Source organism: Hirundo rustica, chromosome 2 (assembly GCF_015227805.2).
Source record: "Hirundo rustica isolate bHirRus1 chromosome 2, bHirRus1.pri.v3, whole genome shotgun sequence".
Taxonomy (NCBI): Eukaryota; Metazoa; Chordata; class Aves; order Passeriformes; family Hirundinidae; genus Hirundo; species Hirundo rustica.
In genome coordinates this window covers 114,735,627-114,755,379 of record NC_053451.1, presented here as the reverse complement: position 1 = coordinate 114,755,379, position 19,753 = coordinate 114,735,627, and the positions used below count along the sequence as shown (strand labels likewise).

The following is a 19,753-nucleotide window of genomic DNA, read 5'->3' as shown; positions in this document are numbered from 1 at the left end:
CCACAAAAATCTGCTGCATTTACATGTGCCCTCAAATAGCCACCAAGGAAACAGATAATCCTCATTCACTTTATTAAAGATCACAGCAAGTTAGGCTTTTTAAAGCCTCAGTAACAGCAATTTCATTACTTAAGTTACTTAAGGAAGCAGATAAATTGTGGTCACTCTTCATTGTTTTGGAGGTAATTTCCCTCCCCTGCTCTTACCTAGATTGTAAAATCCCAGTTGCTTCTCCTGCTTTGCCATCAGCCTAATGTGACATCTGTCATTTAACAGCAACCTCAGTCACTGGACCTGTGTTCACAGGTATTTGCTGTTGTTTCCACAGTCATTTGGGAAGGAGATTGATTAAAGAGCCTCCTGTCAGCTCTGCCTCATTTTCAGCCATCCTTTTTTTGGAAAGTGAATCCCCACCACAACTCCCTCCAAAAGACAAGCCACAATGGCTTAGCTGCCATCCTAAAATGATCAAACCGACAGGTTTCACTTTGGGCTTGCCTGGAGCTAGGGGTGTACACCACAACCAGCACAGGAAGTTATCCTGTGTAAATCCAAACCCTACCAGCCAGCCAGGTTGCCCAACACAATTGGAGTTCAGCCAGCCATTACCAAGAGAAAATGGGTTATTATACCCAGCTTGTGTGATGTCAAAACCACCGTGGAGATAATCACAGGTAATTAAAGGTATTTGTTTGTACACACAGCGTGGCTTCTGAAAGAGGAAAAAAAAAACAAGACACCAAAGCTGACAGTGAAGTTTAGGAGCTGCAGCAGTTTCTAAGGTGTAGCTTGCTCACAGGTTTTAGCCCTTTGTTTATTGCCTCTCCTCTTCCACAAGTGCTAATACAAACTTCAAAGTGAAAATAAAGCCCTGTAACGAATAAAGAATTTAACAGGCTCGTTCTAAAAATGCAGGCAAAGCAGAACAGGTGCAACTCTGCAAAGCTGGACTTGGGCACCTCTCAAAAAGCTGACTGTGAGGTCCAGTGACTGCAGCAGAGTCATCTGTGTTTGTCAGGAAGGATTTAACGCTTAATGACTGTTCAAATGTGGATAATCAACACACCACCCCAGCATATGAAGGTCATTGTCATGCTACGTGTGCACGGTAAAGCTTACATTAAAGCACACTTCAAAAGGTTTGTCTGACTGTAGTTATGAGTTTCACATTTTTATGGACAGAAGCTGTGGTGATAAATTATTATGATTGTAGCTCTCTCAGCACAGGTCTTTAGAAGCAGCCCTACGATAAACTTATTTTTTAACAACGACTTCAGTCAAGTAAACAACTCCACAAAACACAAACAAGCCTTCCCCTACACTTGTAAGAAACAGTTAAATAACCACATTTGTGCCAAAAATAAAAAACTGTGAAGAGTCAAAGGCAGAAGAGAATCCCAGTCAAGATGAAACTCTTGCAGGAGATGTCCCAATGAATCAGTGCTCATATTCAAAGACCAGGTGCAATTCCAAAAGCATCAAAATATTTTTAGATCATCCATCATTTCCTTAAATAACTGTACTTTTCACAGCCGTTTCTGATCTACTGTTGCCAGATTTCAAAACTGATTTAAATTAGGGAAGAGGCAACGTTTTAATTGCTTTGATGGAAGTACCATTACAACTGGGGGATTTTTTATTATTTTAGAAGTGTTCTGAGAGAAGATACTCAGGAACAGACATTTTTCACACCTTGAATTTGGCTGAAAGTTGTTTGTCTGTCAAATACAGACTTGTTTCAGTAATCTTGAGAGGTGGTGCTGGATTTCAGAGATGTAGGGAGTTGACAGATGATCCATGGCAGATGCTTTACACCACAGTTTGGACCAAGGGGATGGAGACCCACCTGCTCTACCATTACAACAAATAAAACTCACTGACTGACCTCCTGCACTGCTGGCTGGATTTCAAAGTTGATTTCATTGGTGTTAACGAGGAACCACTCAACTTTGACATCTTCTCCTTTGTCTTTCACGTAGAGCTGAAGCTATGGACAAGAAAAAGTTATTGTAGAGTCTTGTGGTGTCCTGTAAGGAAACTGCAGGTCAATCTACACTCTAAGGCTCAGCACAGGAAGAATGACACCAGTTTCTGAGTAGGCAAATTCAAAGTGACACTCCAACAAGGCAGAAATTGCTTAAGCTTTGAGAGTGCGTGCCAGTTAAAAAAGGGAATTGTTCTAGATATCCAAGTAGCCTACCCAACATGATATTTATCTCTAGTCTCCTCAAGAGGCAGCTTAATTTCTGTATTTTACCACCTGCCCCGGAGGGGAAAGAAAAGGAAGGGAAGAGAGAACACCACTTAAGACTTTACCTGCAGGTGGACTGGGGACAGCTTCACAAAATACGACTGAGCTTCGGCAGCAGCGGGCGGAGGGGCTGAGACAGCAACGAGGAATTTAACAGAATCTCCCACAACATTGCAAGAAACCACCTGGAAAAAGAAAAGGATGAGGGGAAACGAAGGGAAAAACAAATGTCTTCAGAAGGTCTGGTGGAGGGAAGAAAGAAAATAAGAAAGGAATTTAAGCTAGCAGAATTATGCTCAGTTCGCAGATGGGAAATTTCTAAGCAGTTTCATTCATGTTCCCAACTCCTTCTGCACAGTCTTCTAAAATCATATAGTTCAAGAGTTCAAATCTATACTCAAAATTTAATACCTGCAAATTATGGCATTTCCCAAAATTTCCTTTGTATTGTTACCTGAGAAACAACTCCTTGCCTGACAATGTTCATTTCACAGATCTATGTATTAAAAGCTCCAAGAAGGCAAAGATGTTTGTTGTTCTTCTGCTCTGAGCTAAGTAGCCTACAACAGGACAGCTGATTTGCCACACAACCTTTAGTTCAGTGACATCCTACAAACGTGAAACTTTGGTATAAACCTGCTGCTACAGCAGAGGATTCTGTCTGAGTAATTCCAGTTCTCAGTGGGACGAGCAGGAGCCTTTAAAAATTTATTCAACCCTTTGACCAAACCAAAAAAGGCCCTGGAATGCGGTGACAAAGCCAAATGTCTGGGAAAAGTCTGAGTGCCACTTGACTGCAATACACTTTCACAAGCAGTAATTTAACTTGTTATCACACTGAGTTTGTAAACGGTGGGCAGTTTTTGCTCCCTCCCCTCTGCAAACTGACTGAGCTGCCTTGCAGAATTCCTGGAGTGTGCAGAATTCCCTGGAGGGTTCCTGGCAGCACAGGAAAGCCCGTGGAGTGGAAGTCAGAAATTATTCATCACACCACGAAGGCATGTTTGTTTTGCAAACAGATGTGCTGGTGGAGGAGAGCTGCTTGTCACCGTCCCTCTGTGGTTACTGTCCCCAAAGCTCCTGACACTGACTCAGGCACAGGGAACCAGGTCAATGCAATGCACAGACAAATAATTCCCTGCAAGGTTTGCCTGACAAAAACTCTGCGTGGCGCTATTAAATGGTGTTTGTGCACTTGCTGCTCCACTTAGGGGCACTGGAATTGAAGCTGAAAGCTTTGAAAGGAATCATGAACCTCCTGGAAGATCCTTTATCAGTCTCTCCTTAAATACATTTCCTCTCCCTGAGCTCTCTGGGGTACATTTTAAGGATGGCCAGGGCTTTTATCAAGGGCCTGAGTACATCCATTAAGGTAGAGACTTAATTACAAAGGAGCAGGGGGTGGGGAGGTGGATATGACAAATAAAAATCCCAACCACACCCATGAGCAATACGATTTGCCTTTTCAGGTTATGTCTCTGCAAATTATAATTTAGAAGCGGACAAATGAGTCTTCTGCACCTCTCCCCTTTCCCAAAGTCCAGATTCTTTCAGAAGTGATTTCTGACCTTAATCCCACACAAACACCACCAACATCCAGTAAAATAGAAAGGATTTTTAATAGCTGACAAGAACAAAGAGCCCAGCTGCTTGTTTTACTTGTAGCTGAGATGAAATACAGAATCACTTCTTTCATTCAAAGCAATGGACTGATACAGTGACTGTTTAAAGACTTTGAAAAGGAAAAGGTTCTTTCCTCTTTCTTGAGGGAAGAGGAGGAAAAAAAGGACAGGACTGATGCAAAAACTGCTGACACTTTCATATCTGAAATGCAGTGTTTTATCATCCATAGATTTTTTTTTTCCATACATCCATAGGAAGTTCAATGCATTCAGAACAAGTTGGACTCGCTGTACACGCAATGCAGAGCCATTCATCTGGAATTTCTGGATGTCCAAGAGCCAAGGTTGCCAGGTACGTGGCTGATTAATGCTTTTAAAAGAAATAAAAGTGTGGCCAGAGAGTTGGTAGATGAGCTTCGTGTGCCACTTGTTTCTTAATCATGTTTAATTCCAAATAAAGGATGGAAACAGACACTGCAGGTGGTGGAACTTTAATTTTTCCTTCCGCATTTTGTCAAGAGATGCTAAACCAGTTTTTTTATATATATTTTTACCTTTCATTTTAAAGCCCAGACTAGTGGACTTTGGAGTTTTAGTCTCCTTGATCCATTTATTTCCTGCCAATGACATCTACTGTTCCCCCTCTGCCCTCACTAAAAAGACTGTGGTATTCACATACAGCCACCTGTCAATTTTTAGTCCAATCATCAAAAGGAGTGGTTCCATGTTTGTAAATGGAAAATAGTATGTCTTTATGTCAGGTGAATCCCTTTGTTCGGGGAGCAGGATGGATCATGGAGCCAGAATACCGAGAGATATACCGGGCTAGAATTTGAAGAGAAAGCAGCTTTGTTTCCATCTATGATGCTGCCACAAGTGGTGAAAAGGTGATTAAAGAGACTGCAACTGCTGCTTCCCTTGCTGAGTGACATTCCTTTAGAAGTGTAGCTGGTGATTTTGATAGACCTGAGCAGGAATATGTAGGCCACTTCCCCCATGGCAGGCACACAAAGGAAAACACTGAAGCTTCCCGTGCTCCGCTCCTTTTCCCCTGCCTCATTCCAGCCTGCTTCCTCAAATTCATTTCCTCTGCGCAAGGGCTGGAGAAGGGAGGGCCAGGCAAAGCATCCCTTTCTGGTTGGCAGGGGGAGAAAGGGCAAAGATAAGTATCCACAAGGAAACAGAGGAACCTGGCCCGACAGGAAGAGAGTTCTCCTTCAATTTCCTTTCTGTTCCTTGTTCTCTCTCCCACTTCCCTTACCAGACACATCCTCAGTTATCAACGCTCTGTGTTTTAGAGTTTAGGAAACCTGTCACTTCCATAACAAGCTGCTCTTTAAATATCAAGCCCTGCAGAGCAGCTGGGACCAGCTGATTCTGAACTCCCAGAGGGGTCACCCCCAGCTCCCTCTTGTGATCCTACACGTGGACGAGACCCATCTCCCAAATTAGGAGAAACAGGGTGAGGTGAAATAGCAGCACAAAGAAACCGAACCAAGTGCTTTGGGGATGTCCCATGGAAGGAGTTCCCAGCCCTCCCACAGGTACCTTTGTGTCCCTGCTCCTCCTCAGTGCTCTGCCAGGGTTATTCCTGCTGTTTCCAGCCTCTCCTCTTCATCCCTGACCTGACATCCTCATGATGGGATGAGCCGCAGCGGCCAAATCTCCCAGACCTGGCTGGGCTCACCTCCCCACGTGCAAAATGCTGGCACCCAGCTCCAGTGAGCTGCAGATGCTGCGGCACAGCTCGCTCACACACATCTAAAACTCTGAGTACAGTTATCCTATAAACAATTCTCTTCCAGAGAAACAACCACAGGAACAAAGGAGACTGAAAAAGCACCGTGGTTAGAGCAAGGCTATTCTTCTGAGAGAGGCAAGGGTCCAGACTTGTGTCCTCACAGCTATTAGAACTCTTCCCCTGCTTTGCCATCCCCCTCTATATCCAGACTTTTTCCCTTTGCAGTTTTGCTGGACAGGCTTCAAAAATCTCTTTTTTTTTCCTTCCTGACGTAGCAGCAAGAGCTGCTTCATCTCAAGAAGCACCACGGTGCCTCTGCTCCTCACTCTTGGTGTCCTCTTGCCTTGAGGTTTCAGTTTTGGCACTGGCACCCCATTAATTTGTGCATTGCACATTTCCTTTTCTTTACTCTTCCCTCCCCAAGTGCAGCAGCAGGTTCCCTCCCTGAGCTTCCCTTCCCACTTTAGAGGGAAGTTCTGACAGCCCTGATGTCAGAACATCTCCCTCACCTTCCCCAAGCCCTGGCCACACCACATATGTTTGTAAAACCCCCAGCAGGATAGGCCTTGATTGCCTTTTTTTGTTTGTTTTCTAGAAGGAAATTAGTTTTACTGCACTTGGTATTTACTTCCAAAAAGAGCAGGTTACTTGAGGTTACTCAGCAGTATGTAAGTAATACAAATATTTAATATTTTCACAAGAAAATCAGAATTAACTATGAAGCAGCCACACAGTGAGAGTTGCCTTGATCTCACAGTAACATTTAGGACCCTCACAATTTCCCGTGTGTCTCGTAAGGTACTATGGTGAGAAGGTTCTTATTTTTGGCACGGAAAACTCATCTTGCCAATGGCCACACAGCCAGTTTGTGTGCCCAGCTTAAGACCTCCCCACGAGAAAATTTTTCAAGTCAAAAACTTCTGCCTTTTGACAGTCATTAGCACTCAGCTGTTCAGAAGAATTACATGATCTTGGATACCAGAACCAATTCCTTCATTGCTTGAGGGGGTTTCTCCAGCTTCTTCCCTGCTCCTTCTTTACCCAAACAACTGACCAAGTGACCAGAGCAAATGAAGGGGAGATGACAAATTCAATGCCTAACCCAGGCACAGGCAGGTGTGGACTTTTAGGAGCCAGTATCAAACTGAATTTGCCTGTAAATACAGTGAAAACCTCAGACCAGTTTTCCCAATGGTAGTAAACACCACAGGGAAAAGGCAGGGTGAGGGATGCACTCAGCACAGGAGAGAGAGTTTCCACGTCAGCAACAGAAACAAAGCAGAAGTTGATGGAACATGTGAATTTATCCACTCCTTTGAGACCAACGCATTCAAATTCAAATAGGCGGAAAAAAAATGGGGAGCGAGGGAATAAAATAAACGAGCAGGGAGTACAAGGAGGCAGGACAGGAAGAATTTCCAACCCACCAAATATGTTCAAATGAACATCAAACGGTGCAAAGACAGGAAGCAGTACTTATATTTCAGAAAGGGGAATACAAATCAATACCAGAAACAGAATTGCTAGTTTAACCTCACTACCATGCAAGCCCTTCCAATCCATCTGAGACACAGCACAGCTGAAGACACAGAGACCAAGAGGAGACAGAAAACCCCAGGAGAGGTTTGCCAGTCTGTGCTGTGGTAGCTTGGAGAGTAATTCACTTGCAGGGACAGCTCCCCTGTCGGGGTGCTGAGGTTTCCCTGATCCTTGTGCCAAGCTGGCAGACGTGGCACAAGCCTATGGGAGGCCCACGCACACATCTGCAGCAGCAGCTGGAAGGCAGACAGTGCCAAAGCCAGGATCACCTCCAGGGGAGCAAACAAACCCCCACCCCAAAGTCCTCCCTTGACAAGGCACTCGGTTCTGAAGGTTAAATCATAACCTTGTCTTGTTTACTTCTGTAGGCTCACCCCACTAAACAATTAAGTTTCTACTCCATCATTCCCCCATTAGGGTGGAGAGGGATGTTTGAAAGGGAGAGGACAGTACAACAAGCAAGGAGGTGAAAGCTGGAAACAGGACACCAAGGATTCTTTCAGGCACCAAACCTATGGCTCAGTTAAAGTCCAAAATACCTCAGGAGAAACCTGAGAGAAAATGTGATGCTCAGGAAAGCGAGCTGGGAAGCAGCAACTTAAAGGAAGATAAGGTCATCACACAGGAAAGCTGAAAGACCTTGAAATGTAGGAGGGGAACTCAGTACAAAATACTGTGTGTGTGTGTAAGAAATTAACAACTACTGCTCACACAAAGGACAGCTCATCACCAGGACACCACCACAGCGAGAGAGACCTTGATGCAACAAGGCACTCACAGCATGAAACAGCCACAGGAGAGGCAGACTGGAGCCCAAAACCCCTCAGGAAAGTACCTCCAGAGACAAAAAGAAGCTGCCTCCTTGCACTGTGAGACCTTACCTGTAGGGCTGTGTGGCCCTTCAGCCATCAAGTTCAAAAATATGGATTTAACTGGAGCTGCTGCTGAGAATGGGGGCATAGGAGAGACTTAGGAGCCAGGACAGCATTGCAGAAGGATATTTAAGGAGCAACTAATGTAGGCAAGCTAAACAAAAGCTGGAAGGAAATATAATTCCTTCATAATACATTTACTGACAGCAAGCACCATGGAAGAAGAGTAAATACTTTAAGAAAAAGGGATTATATTAGCGCAAAAACTAAAAAAAGCCAAGGAAAAAATCTCCACGGGCTGTAATTCCACCTAGGCTTGTAAAAAAAATCCCCAGTCATTAAAGCAGCAAAGATCTGGGATGGCTTTTGAAGCAAAATGGGGAGTTAAAAGACAACAGGAACTGTACATCACGGTCAGGGTAGTTCACCCCACCAAAAATAATCAGAAATAAAGACACGTACGTAACTAGGAATGGTCCCAGTTAGGAGTGCAGCAGTGACATTAAAGGAATGGCACTCTGAAGGAATTTTACCCCTTTCCATTCGAGCATGAAGCAGAAAAAGAAGGGAGACTTCTGTCACAGCCTGCTCCATCCAAACTCTCTGTGCCAAGTCCCCAGCAAGAGAATTCTCTCTTTTGTTGCTGTTTCTGTTGTGAAGTTCAAGTCCTCTGGAAATAGACTGCACTAATGGAAAGGCTGGCAGAAAAAGCTAAGACTAAGAATATTTCTAACGTTTACTTTATTAAAACAAAACAACCAATACCACACAATGAAAAGAGGCCACTTCATTCTATATATTTAGGCTCTGGCCCAGAGTTGGAGTGAAGGCAACTCATAAATAGGGGCTTTATCGAGGGGCAGTGTGGTGTAACCTTCGGCCACAGAGCAGCTCTGTTCCTATCACCACAGCCTGGGCCAAGCTGAGAAGCAGCAGCATTCCAACCATGCCTGCAGCACCGCACTCACACACCAATTTCTGTCAGAACTTCTGAGTTTGGCCAAGCTGCAGAGAGAGATTTCGATTTCACGTGCAAACATTAAGAGTTTGAAGAGGATGGGGAAAAAAGAAAACACCAAAAAAAAATCCCCCCAAAAAACCAAACACCCTTTGCATTACCTCGGTAAATATAAGACACAATTATCATATAAGAGAACTCCTGAGGTGTTTTGAGAAAGGTATGCCTTTAAAGAAGAAGGAAAAGTAGCTACCAGACTGCCACTCTAAGGTTATTATACCCTATAATTCAAATAAATATTCAGGTTGTACCTTAACTGAAGGAGTAAGAATGACTCAGAGAACTTCTTCTAGCAGCTGTGCACAAGGCTATTGAAATTGGGTTTTGACACAGCTCAGAAGAACCCAGTGTTTGAAAGCAAACCTGTTTTATTCCAATAAATTTTAAAATGTGCTTGTATTGGTCTAAGCTGTTTTGAAACCACATCAAATTTCTGTCTGCAGTGTAACACCTCGATTAAGATGCTGGAATGGCTCAACACAGCCCTGCCTGTCCCTTCCAGCAACATTTCAGACACTGCACTGCAAGACACCATTTTTTTTGTGCTGTTGTTTGCCAGCTTTTATTTACAGCAGCTCTCCCTAGGGTCCTGGCTTCACACATGACACAGCACATCACTTTCAGACCTAGCAGTGCCCTCTCCTCACCATTTCCCATTGTGGCATCTTCCAGGGGCACAGAGTAACACTTGTGCCAACCCCACAGTCCTACCAAGTCCAGTCTCTCCAGCCCCACTCACCATAGGCTGTAATCTTTGTTATTAAAAGAGAGAATTTTTTTTTTTTAAAAAAAGGGAGAAAATAAGTACACAAACAGCTTTACATGTTAACAATCCCCAGCTGCCACCAGTCAGGGTGTGCCTCTAAGTTGTGTATCAGGCTGATAAGCATGCATACTTTTCAAAGGAATCATAGAAGAGCCGCTTAGCATCTAAATCAGATGGGCAAAGCAAAATAACAAAGCGAAACTAAAAGAAAAGCATTAGGCTAATTCGATGCAGGTGCCTAATATAACCAGTACTTACAGTCACTAGGACAAAAATGCAGGAGCTATCATTGCTAGTAGACACATACAGACTTTTTTCCCCCCTTTTTACTGTTCCAAGAGCCACGTTCTGCCTTAATTTTAATTTCACAGTCATTGAACCACCGTCTCTGTGTTTGCAGTGGGAGAAGAGCAAAGAAATCATCTGCTCCTCACTGAATTCAGGGTTCAGCAGAGTCAGGACTTCACCCTCAGGACTCTGTGCCTGTCCCACGGATCCTTGCTCAGCTCCCACTTAGGAAACGGATCTGTCATCAGCCACACAAACAGCAAGAGGCAGACAAAGATGTTTGCTTGTCCCAGGAGAGAAATTTCCTTCTTCTCAATGAAGTTCCCATGGGGGAACCATCACCAGGACTATGGAGGTGGGGGAGAGGGCTGCTCCATGAGCTCATTGAGGGCGTAAACTTGGCACAACCCTGGTTATTGTGCATTTGGGAGAAGCCCTGGAGCACATTCTGCTCACAAGGTGCTAAAGAAGTGAATCAATGCAGGGAGTCTGCACAGGTTCTTTAGAGAGGCAGCCTCTCACCTGCCTCGACAAACACAGGTCAAGGGTACAGATCTATTGACAAATAAAACTTCCACTGACACTAATAAAATATTTCCTGACCCAAGGTACACTTGAAAGGCAACAAATCCAAAGTTTACCTTCTCTCCAGCTGACTTTACAACACTGGTAACTTCTTTAACTGCTAGCTCAAGTGGTTCTGCTGGGTCATCTTCCTCAAACGTGAGCAATTGAGAATCCTAAGGGAAAAAAGAAAAAAAAAGAAGCATCATTAGGTGACGAAGCCATCACTTGAAAACAAGTGATAAAAATGTACCGCCAGTCAGGTTCCTGGAATTGCAAATGTACGACAAAACTTCCATGTATTAATTGCATGACACCTCACTACATAATACAGGGCAGAGCCTGAAAACATATACTTAGGACATAACTATGGGCCTAATCACAAGTCATCTTTCCCTGTAGCAGAATATCAAGGTGCACAGTGCAGAGCCAAGTCCATGAACAGCGACAGGGTTCAGTGGAACTGCTGTTCTTCAGCAAAGATTTATCAGCGCCGTAGTTTGGAAAGGCGTGTTTGGCTCGGCCCGCTAGTACGGCAGCAGCAGGCTCTGCCAAAACTAAGAAACCCCAAATATATCATCTTGCAGAGGTGAGGAAAGAAGCCTTCCCCTGCCCAGCCCTCCTCATCAGCGAAGGCAGACGGTGATGACAGCCACTCCACCTTCGCACAGACAGCAAGGCGAAGGCGGCCCTTGGGCACTGAGGTCATACCTTCAAAAGCATCAGCACCGCATTCTTCACCTGCTACCCACACGGAGCGCTGAGCCCCGCTTCCCTCATCACCCGAGGTTGTTTTGCACGCAGGAATTTCATTAGCTCCGTGCTGCCGACATTGTTTTGGGAGGCTGACAGCGGGAGCGACGTCACGCCGCAGTGCCAGGCGCTGGGCTCCAGCGGCTCACCTGGGCACGGAGGGTGTGCTTGTCCCTGTCCAAGGGGCTCTGCCCTCTGCTCAGGGACAGGAGCAGTGCCAGGCGCTGGGCTCCAGCTGCTCACCTGGGCACGGAGGGTGTGCTTGTCCCTGTCCAAGGGGCTCTGCCCTCTGCTCAGGGACAGGAGCAGTGCCAGGCTCTGGGCTCCAGCGGCTCACCTGGGCACGGAGGGTGTGCTTGTCCCTGTCCAAGGGGCTCTGCCCTCTGCTCAGGGACAGGAGCAGTGCCAGGCGCTGGGCTCCAGCTGCTCACCTGGGCACGGAGGGTGTGCTTGTCCCTGTCCAAGGGGCTCTGCCCTCTGCTCAGGGACAGGAGCAGTGCCAGGCGCTGCGCTCCAGCTGCTCACCTGGGCACGGAGGGTGTGCTTGTCCCTGTCCAAGGGGCTCTGCCCTCTGCTCAGGGACAGGAGCAGCGCCAGGCGCTGGGCTCCAGCTGCTCACCTGGGCACGGAGGGTGTGCTTGTCCCTGTCCAAGGGGCTCTGCCCTCTGCTCAGGGACAGGAGCAGTGCCAGGCGCTGGGCTCCAGCGGCTCACCTGGGCAGAGAGGGTGTGCTTGTCCCTGTCCAAGGGGCTCTGCTCTCTGCTCAGGGACGGGAAGCTGCCACTTGTGTCTGGTTACTTTCAGTTCCCAGCACCTGTGCTCAAGCAGGGCAAACCAGCCTTTCATTTCACCGCTCTTTTCTCAAACCGCACCGCGCAATTTGAAAGGGCGGACGAGATATTTTCTTTCTGCTGTCCAACTTACAATATTTGGAAAGTGTTAATTTTTATTCCTTATCTCGCACACACACATGTTGCCCCACTCTTCCTTCTTCCCCAGCCTGCTCCCTGACGTGTAAGGAGGAACCTCTTAGGTCTAAGACGCAAGCAAATTCTGAGACCTGGGGACAAGCCACTTCCTAGAGTTTTTATCCTCAGCATTTTGCACTGACATAAGAGTTCAGTCCTCAGGACAAGGAAATCAGCTTGCCACAGCCTCACCTAACCTCCTCACCTCAGCGGGCATACCATTACACACACCAGCGTGCAAGATCCCATACCAAGCCTTTTTCAGGAAGGGGCAGGTTGGGATGGGGAGAAACACCACGTTTTGTGCATCCTTCCTTGAGCGGGATCACAGGCAAACTGACCAAACCCCGGGCATCCCATCCACCGTGCAGCGGGCTCGGAGGCCACCAGCCCTTGGAATTCCACCGCACACAAGCGGATTCGGCGGGGCCTGGGGCACGACGGGGGAAGCCCAGCTCTGGGAATTATTTGCCGAAGGACGGGCCGCAGGCCCAGGCCAGGAAGTTTCCATTGTTTCCTCCTCCCCACGCCCGAACAATGTTATCGGAGGAGAGAACCCCTGCCAGGGGCTGCGGGGATCGGGGCTTTCCTTCCTCCGCATCCTTCCCCGCTCCCACGCCTGCGCCCACTCCGTGCCTCCGGCCAGCTCCCTCCTGCAATCCCTGCCAAGCAGCCACCGAACGCACACGTGTAAATAAACACACAAACGCACACACACGGAGGGTCAGCAACACGGCCGATACATCCCCCCGGCAAGCACGGCGTCCCTACAGCCGCTCCGACGCCCTGAGCCGCGTCCCGGAGCGCTGCCCCAAGGCCGGGAGGCGCCGGCCCCATCCCGGCGGTCGCGGGGGAGCCGCGGCCGGACACCCCCCGTCCCTTCCCTCTCCCTCCCCCCCATCCATCACCTGCATCCCGGCACTCACCGCCCGCTCGGCAGCCTCGGCTCGGAGCGCCGCCACCCAGGCCCGCCGCCACTGCCGCCTCCAGCTGCCCCGCGACAGCGCCCAGGCCAGCACCGAGCCGCCCTCCTCCAGCAGCTCGTCCCGCTGCACCGGGGCGGCGGCGGCCGGCGGCGGGCGGGCCCTCCTCAGCGCCAGCAGCGCGTACTGCACCAGGTACACGGCCAGCGTGGCCAGCGCCGCCACGAAGAGGGCGACCAGCGCGCCCCAGCGCAGCTCGGCCAGCCCGCCCGGCAGCCACGCCATGGCTGACCATAATGGGGCCGAGCCTCCGGACCCCTCCAAGGCGCGGCCGGCGGGGAACGGCGGCCGCAGCCCCGCGCCGCGCTCGCTCGACCCGCGGGCTCCGGCGCAGGCACCGGCGCTGCCCTGGGACGCGCCGCGCTGCCCCGCCCGCCCACGGCGCAGTCCCCGCCCCGGGGCGGCGGAGAGGAGACCCGGCCCGGCCGCAGGCACGGCCTCGGCTCCTGCTGGCTCCTGCTGGCTCCTGGCCAGCGCTGCCGGCGCGGGGGCGGCGGCCGGGCGGCGAGCGGGGCTGGCGGGGGTGGCTCGGCCCGCCGCGTCCCGAGTGCCTGGTGGCCCGGGGGTAGACGGGCTTGTGGTGGGCACCTGGTGCCCGTGGGGGTAAGGAGGGGTGTAGGATGAGCATCTGGTGGCCCTGGGGATACAAGCTCATGATGTGCTCCTGGTAGCCTGGAGGGAAGGGGATAGAAAGGCTGGGGATGGGCACCTGGTATCCGGGGGTGAAGGGGCCCAGGGTGAGCTCGCTGTGTCCCCCAAGGTGGAGGAGTTCAGGGTGGGTGCCCGGGGATAGAAGGGCTTGGCGTGGCTGTCCAGTACCTCGGAAGGCAGGGGGGACACGGAGGGGGCACCCAGTTTCCCGCAGGTAGAGGGGTTCGGGTGGGTATGGGGCAGGTGCCTGCTCTGTTTCTTTCTTAGTATCTCTCTTTGCCCGTGGCACCTCCCAGCCAAAGACCCTGGCCTGATTTTTTTCCCCAAATCCCCATGCTAAACCGACCCTTGCTTAAGTTACGAACGCTGATCGTGCAACGTCATTGTAAGATCTTGCTCCACTTGGCTTTCAGCCCCTCCAGAGCTTTGCCTTAGAGGACAGGAACATCTTTTCCTTGCTGGATCCTGGAATTCCAGAGCACTGAAGTGTGTGCAGTTGATCCCAGAGGGGAATTCCCAAGGCTCTCGGGGTGCTGGTTCTGCCGTGCCTCTCGAGGGAGCTGTGCAGGTACAGGTGACAAGGTCCCGAAGCTGTGTGGGCTCCCAGAGCAGACAGCAAAAGCTTCTTTGCTGGACATTTTCAAGCACACTCCCAGCTCGAAGCCGAGGTAAGAAGAAAAGGGAAGCGAGGAACTGACAAAATTCCGGAATGTTTGTGTCTGGAAGGGCCCCTGTGCAGGTGTTATGAGCCCATGAGGGAGAGATGCCTCTGCCCCAATGAAGGTGCAACGGAGACCATGTGAGGACAACATACGGATTTTATTTAACACGGATTGTATTCAACACAAAAGGGGAGGTAGAGATAGAAAAAAATAGGAAAGATGTCTCAGAGAGAGAGCAGAAGATAACTAGTTGTAACTAAAGGACCTTAAGGTCCTTCCCTTCATTCTGTGATTCTAGAAGTTGTGTGGATGTTTATTTTAATTTGATACTGTTATTTACTTCTACAACTGTTTCATCTTCTTCACCTTTTTCTTTTTATTTAATACTACTACTATTTTTTTTTCTTTTTATTCTCATTCTTACTGGTATTATTTTCTGTTATTATTATTATTACTACTATTTCTCCCTCTTCTCATAATTCTTGTTCAACTTACTTTTCTTATTCCTTTCCTCATTCTTATTTACTACTATTATTTCTTCATCATCTTCTTATTCTTATACTTATTCCTATTCTTACTGTTTTTGGGGTATGTTTTTAGGGGTTTTTGTTTGTTTTTTGTGAGTGGGGAGGTTGTGGTCTTTTTTTCTTACTACTACTATTTCTTAAATTCAACCTTCACTGCTTTGGAAGAATCATTTGTGTCACAGTCCTGCAGTGACATCCCTGGAGAAACACCTCCCATGTGTGCCCATTCCTCATGGACACAGTCCCAAAGGACCAGCATCTCTTCCATGATAAGAGAAAATAGCCTTCCATTCCACCAGGGGAGGTTCAGACTAAACATTAGAACAAATTTTCCCTGACACAGCGATCGGGTATTGGAAGGAGTTGCCTGGGGAGGCGATGGAGTCGCTGTCTCTGGAAGTGTTGAATCATCCAGAAGTCATCCAGAGTCATCCAGAGTGTGGCACCTGGGGACGTGGTTTTGGGGTGATGATGGCAGTGCTGGTGGGAATCTTCCCACCTTGATGATTCTCTGGGATTCACCCCTGAGCCACCCCAACTGTCCCCCACAGGTGCTGCTTTGGGGCTGACCACACCGCTAACTTTTGGCCTTGGGGAGATTCCCTTGGGGAGATGCAAAGCAGCCGGGGATTGCTGATCCTGGATGGACACAGGGATTGCTGATCCTGGATGGACACATTCAGACTAAAGCAGCTTGGTTGGATTAAAGGAGCATGCCTGCCTGCTGAGCCATGTCGGGGAGCTGCTTGAATCGCATTACAAGGCACCTGCACCTTGTTCACACCACGCAGCAGAATATGCACCTAATTGCACGGTCAACAGGAGATGTTGGTTCTTGAATTTTGGTTGTATGGCTAATGGACACTGAGGTATAAATCACGGCAGGGCTAGATTGCATGAAATACTTCCATCAGTGTAAAAGAAAATACTTAGAAGAGGTCATATCCGGACTGTTTCTTTTAGTGCCCTTCAGAAGTATGACCCCGACCCTTTTTGTCACGAAGACTAATTCTCAGGCGCTCAAGAGCACACCTAGTTTTAAAAAATTCCTAGTGAATGACTGATATTTGCTCATTATAAAAAAAAAAAAAAAGAAAAAAAGAAAAAAAGTTAAAGAAATGGTTATATTTAAGCTCTTTTGAAGTTGTTACTATAAGCTTAGGGGTAGATCTTTATTCCTGGAAACCAAGCGTGGATATTGATCTAGTTTATAGATGGGCTAACAAGTTTTGTTTAGGGTTAGAGAATCCCTCAGGACACGGGGCAGGCTCGGGGCCAGCCGCCAGCTGCAGGGCCCGTCCTGGCGCTGGCAGCGGGCACCGATTGTCCGGCTGCGGCCTCAGGCAGGAGCGGCAGAAGAGCGCCCGCAGCGCCCGCCTGAAGCGGGACCGGCGTTTCTTGGGGGGAGCCGGCTGCTCCCTGAGGGCCTGGGCTCCCGGCTGGGAAAAGCACAAGCAGCAGCCGAGCGGGGCAGGCACCGGGCTCTGTGGCCCTGCCCTGTCCCCTGCTCCTCGAAGGCGGAGGAGCCGCGGTGCTCTGAGGAGGCCCTGGGCTGCCAGGCGGGGAGGCGAGGCCCAGAGCGGCCCCTGGGGCACGGCTCAGCTGCCCCGTGCTCAACCCAGGCCTCCCGAGGGACAGGCACCGGGAGCCCGTCCTCTGCAAAAACTCCTCGTCCTTGCTCCCCGTCTTCTTCTTCACTCAGCTCAAAGAAGCTCAGTTTGTCCCACGTCCTTCTCCCGCAGCAAGGGCTTGTCCTGGGTGATGTGAATGCACACGTGTTCCCAAATGTCCTGAGCAAGCTCTTTGTCACCATCATCTTCCTGACTGGACTGCACGGAGGGTCTGCTACCACTGCCTTGGGACAGCTCTTGGCCAATGGAGTCTTCCTCTTTGGAAAGCTCTTGGCCAGCAGAGTCCTCCCAGTCAGACGGTTCTGAAGAGCTACCGACTTCTCCTTGGTGCAGCCCTTGCTCCATGCATTCTTCCCAGTCGGAAAATTCTTGGTAGTGACGGGCTTCTCCCTGGGAAAGCTCCTGCTTGCTGCACTCATCCCAGCTGGAGAGTTCTTCACAGCTACTGACATCACCTTGGGAAAGCTCCTGCTGAAGAGATTCTTCCTAGTTGGTGATCTTTTGGTACCTCCAACATCTCCCCACTTGGAAAGCTCACGATCCATGTCAGATTCCCACTCTTCCTCCACATTGACAAAGGGCCCCTTCTCCTCAGTCCCTGACAGGGGCAGGACTGAGCCACCCACTGCCCTCACCAAGTGCCTGCTGACGGCCTGGCCTGGCAAGGGACAGGGATGAGGGCTGTCCCTCAGGGCTCTGCCTTGGCTCCGGGGCTCTTGCATGGCTTCCCCAATGACACAGACAGCGGATCCAGCTCACCCTCAGCACATTCACAGGGGATGGGAAGCTGAGCAGGGCAGGGGTACCACGGAACGAGGGGGCTGTGCACGGGGACCTGGACAAGCTTGACAAGTGGGATCACAAGAGCCTCACGAGGCTGAACAAGGCCAAGGCCCAGGTGCTGCATCTGGCCCGGGGCAACCCCCGAGGCCCGGATTCATCAAGTTTGGAAGAGACCTTCAAACACCTCAGATCAGAGCTGCCGCTCTGGCTGCTCCCAGCACTGGGAAGTGTTGGATCTGAGATTACCCCAAGTCCCGTGTCACAGAAATAAGCATCATAGCTTATAGTTATTCATAGTTAATTAATTCAATTAATTGTCATTTGATAAATTTAATTTTTAAAGCTGTGAACACAACTTACCAAAAAAAAAAAAAAAAAAAGAGTATGTTCAGTCACTGCAATTAAAATAACAAGTACAAAAACAAATACATTGCAAAGAGATAAAATCAATGCATACTTTTCCCACTGATTCCCTGCCTCTGTGCTCCAGAGTCTATTTTCTACACGTGAAAGGAAGAGAAGGTTCATGAGAGGCCATACATGCAGTCTAACATGAGGTTTGAAAACAAGTGCTTTGTCAGGAGAGTGTAACAGTGTCAAATATGCTTAGTTTGTCAAAACTGCTCTTTGGCCAGCAGAGCTTTTTGCAGCATTCCAGTATTCCAGCTTTCCAGGCATCATTCTCTGTGATACCATCTTTACCTGTGAGGTGGTTAGAACCATATCTTTATTGAGATTTTATAGCCTCAGCCTGCACACTCCTCACTGATAGCCTGGAAATCTTCATTCCTGAAATGTGATCCCTCAGCATGCTACTCCTCATGGAAGAGGGGATCACTTCCCCAGAGACAGGTAACAGCCCTGTTACCTGTTAAAAGCCTGCTGACTGTGGAGGTTTGCTCAGGAGCTGTGGGGCGGGGAGAGGCACAAAGCCAAAGCCAGAACACTGGTCCCCCATGTTGTTCCTGCCCTCATGTGCACTCTCCAGTCTGTTTTCTGTAGCCCCTTCCTAGGTGAGACTCAGCAGGTGTGACACGTCCCATCCCATCTGAATCAACACTTGTGAGTCTTTGTGAGATGTCTGAGGAGGAGGATGAGCAAAGATGTGGAGCAAGGGCCAGGTGGGATGCCCAGAAGCCTCCTTGGAAGGTGGCTGGCACCAGGGATGTGCCACCAAGCAAGGTTCCATAACTTGGAGCTGGCGTGGGGACGAGGAGGATGGCACACGTCTGGCTCTTGATCTGGAATAACCCTCCAAACCCGTGTCTTCCAGAGAACATCCTCTTCTTAATGGAGGAGTCTTGCTTGTACAAAAAATCAGAGGTGATGACATCATTAGACCTCCACCTGACTGCTCTTATTTTTGGTTCATTTCCAAAATCAGGAGACATTTGGTCTATCCAAACACCAGTCTCTGTAGAGGAAAAAGTAATGTGTCCACCATGACCTCATAGTAGAAAAACTGCAATTCATTTAAGGTCATTTAGTTTTTCTTTGCCCAAGTGCCTACATCTCTTAATTGCTTAAGAAGACACACTGCCAGGAGCTGAGTGTTTCATTAGATCAGAAATTAGCTTTGTTATTAAAATACAGGTACGGTCCAAAAAATGTCTTGGAAAAACAACCATGCCCTATGAATGTAGTTGTTGACAAATTGGCTAAGTTTCAGATCCAGAGATGGGTCACAGTGTTTTATTTTGACCGACTGCAATTTTGAATTATGTATTTAGATATAAAGCAAAGCTTCAGAGCTGTGTTTCAATTCCTTTTGAATTGGCCCAAGTTGGTCCACCCTGGATAATTGTACTCGCTTTTGAGGTCCTTCATGCACCAATAATGCAGCCTACCATGGGGTTGTGGCTTAACCCAAAACCAGAACACAAGGAAAAAGAACAACACGTGAAAACAGACAAATAATGGCACCATGGTGTTTGTATTAATCATGGCCCACCTGTCTACCACTCGCTAATCTTATAAGTGTCATAATTTATAAGTATCATTATTCTAACAATTTTGCTTCTCCCTGTAGGATCACACTTTTCCCTTTCTCCAAATCTGGCTTCAAACTGAAGGACAGCAAGTTTAGATTAGATTTTAGGAAGAAATTCTTCCCTGGCAGGGTGTTGAGGCCCTG

The 19,753-nt window shown here is 48.6% G+C and overlaps 1 protein-coding gene and 1 long non-coding RNA gene across 4 annotated transcripts in view; one reads left to right on the top strand and one right to left on the bottom strand.

Annotated features, from left to right (window-relative positions):
- The window catches only part of C2CD2 (C2 calcium dependent domain containing 2), a 37,086-nt gene extending 23,481 nt beyond the window's left edge, over positions 1-13,605 (bottom strand). For all 3 annotated transcript variants that reach the window (XM_040056372.2, XM_040056373.1, XM_040056374.2), the window contains exons 1-4: positions 13,309-13,605; positions 10,739-10,837; positions 2,317-2,436; positions 1,886-1,987 (exon numbers count right to left, since the gene is read on the bottom strand). In XM_040056372.2, the coding sequence (XP_039912306.1) occupies positions 1,886-1,987; positions 2,317-2,436; positions 10,739-10,837; positions 13,309-13,590 (603 nt within the window). In that variant the 5' untranslated portion in view covers positions 13,591-13,605. The remainder of the gene's footprint in view (positions 1-1,885; positions 1,988-2,316; positions 2,437-10,738; positions 10,838-13,308) is intronic.
- A 280-nt stretch (positions 13,606-13,885) lies between these two features.
- LOC120749188 (uncharacterized) lies at positions 13,886-16,225 on the top strand. Its single transcript, XR_005699579.1, has 3 exons — positions 13,886-13,968; positions 14,430-14,684; positions 15,757-16,225. It is a non-coding gene; the product is annotated as an uncharacterized LOC120749188 (long non-coding RNA).
- The last annotated feature ends 3,528 nt before the right edge of the window (positions 16,226-19,753 follow it).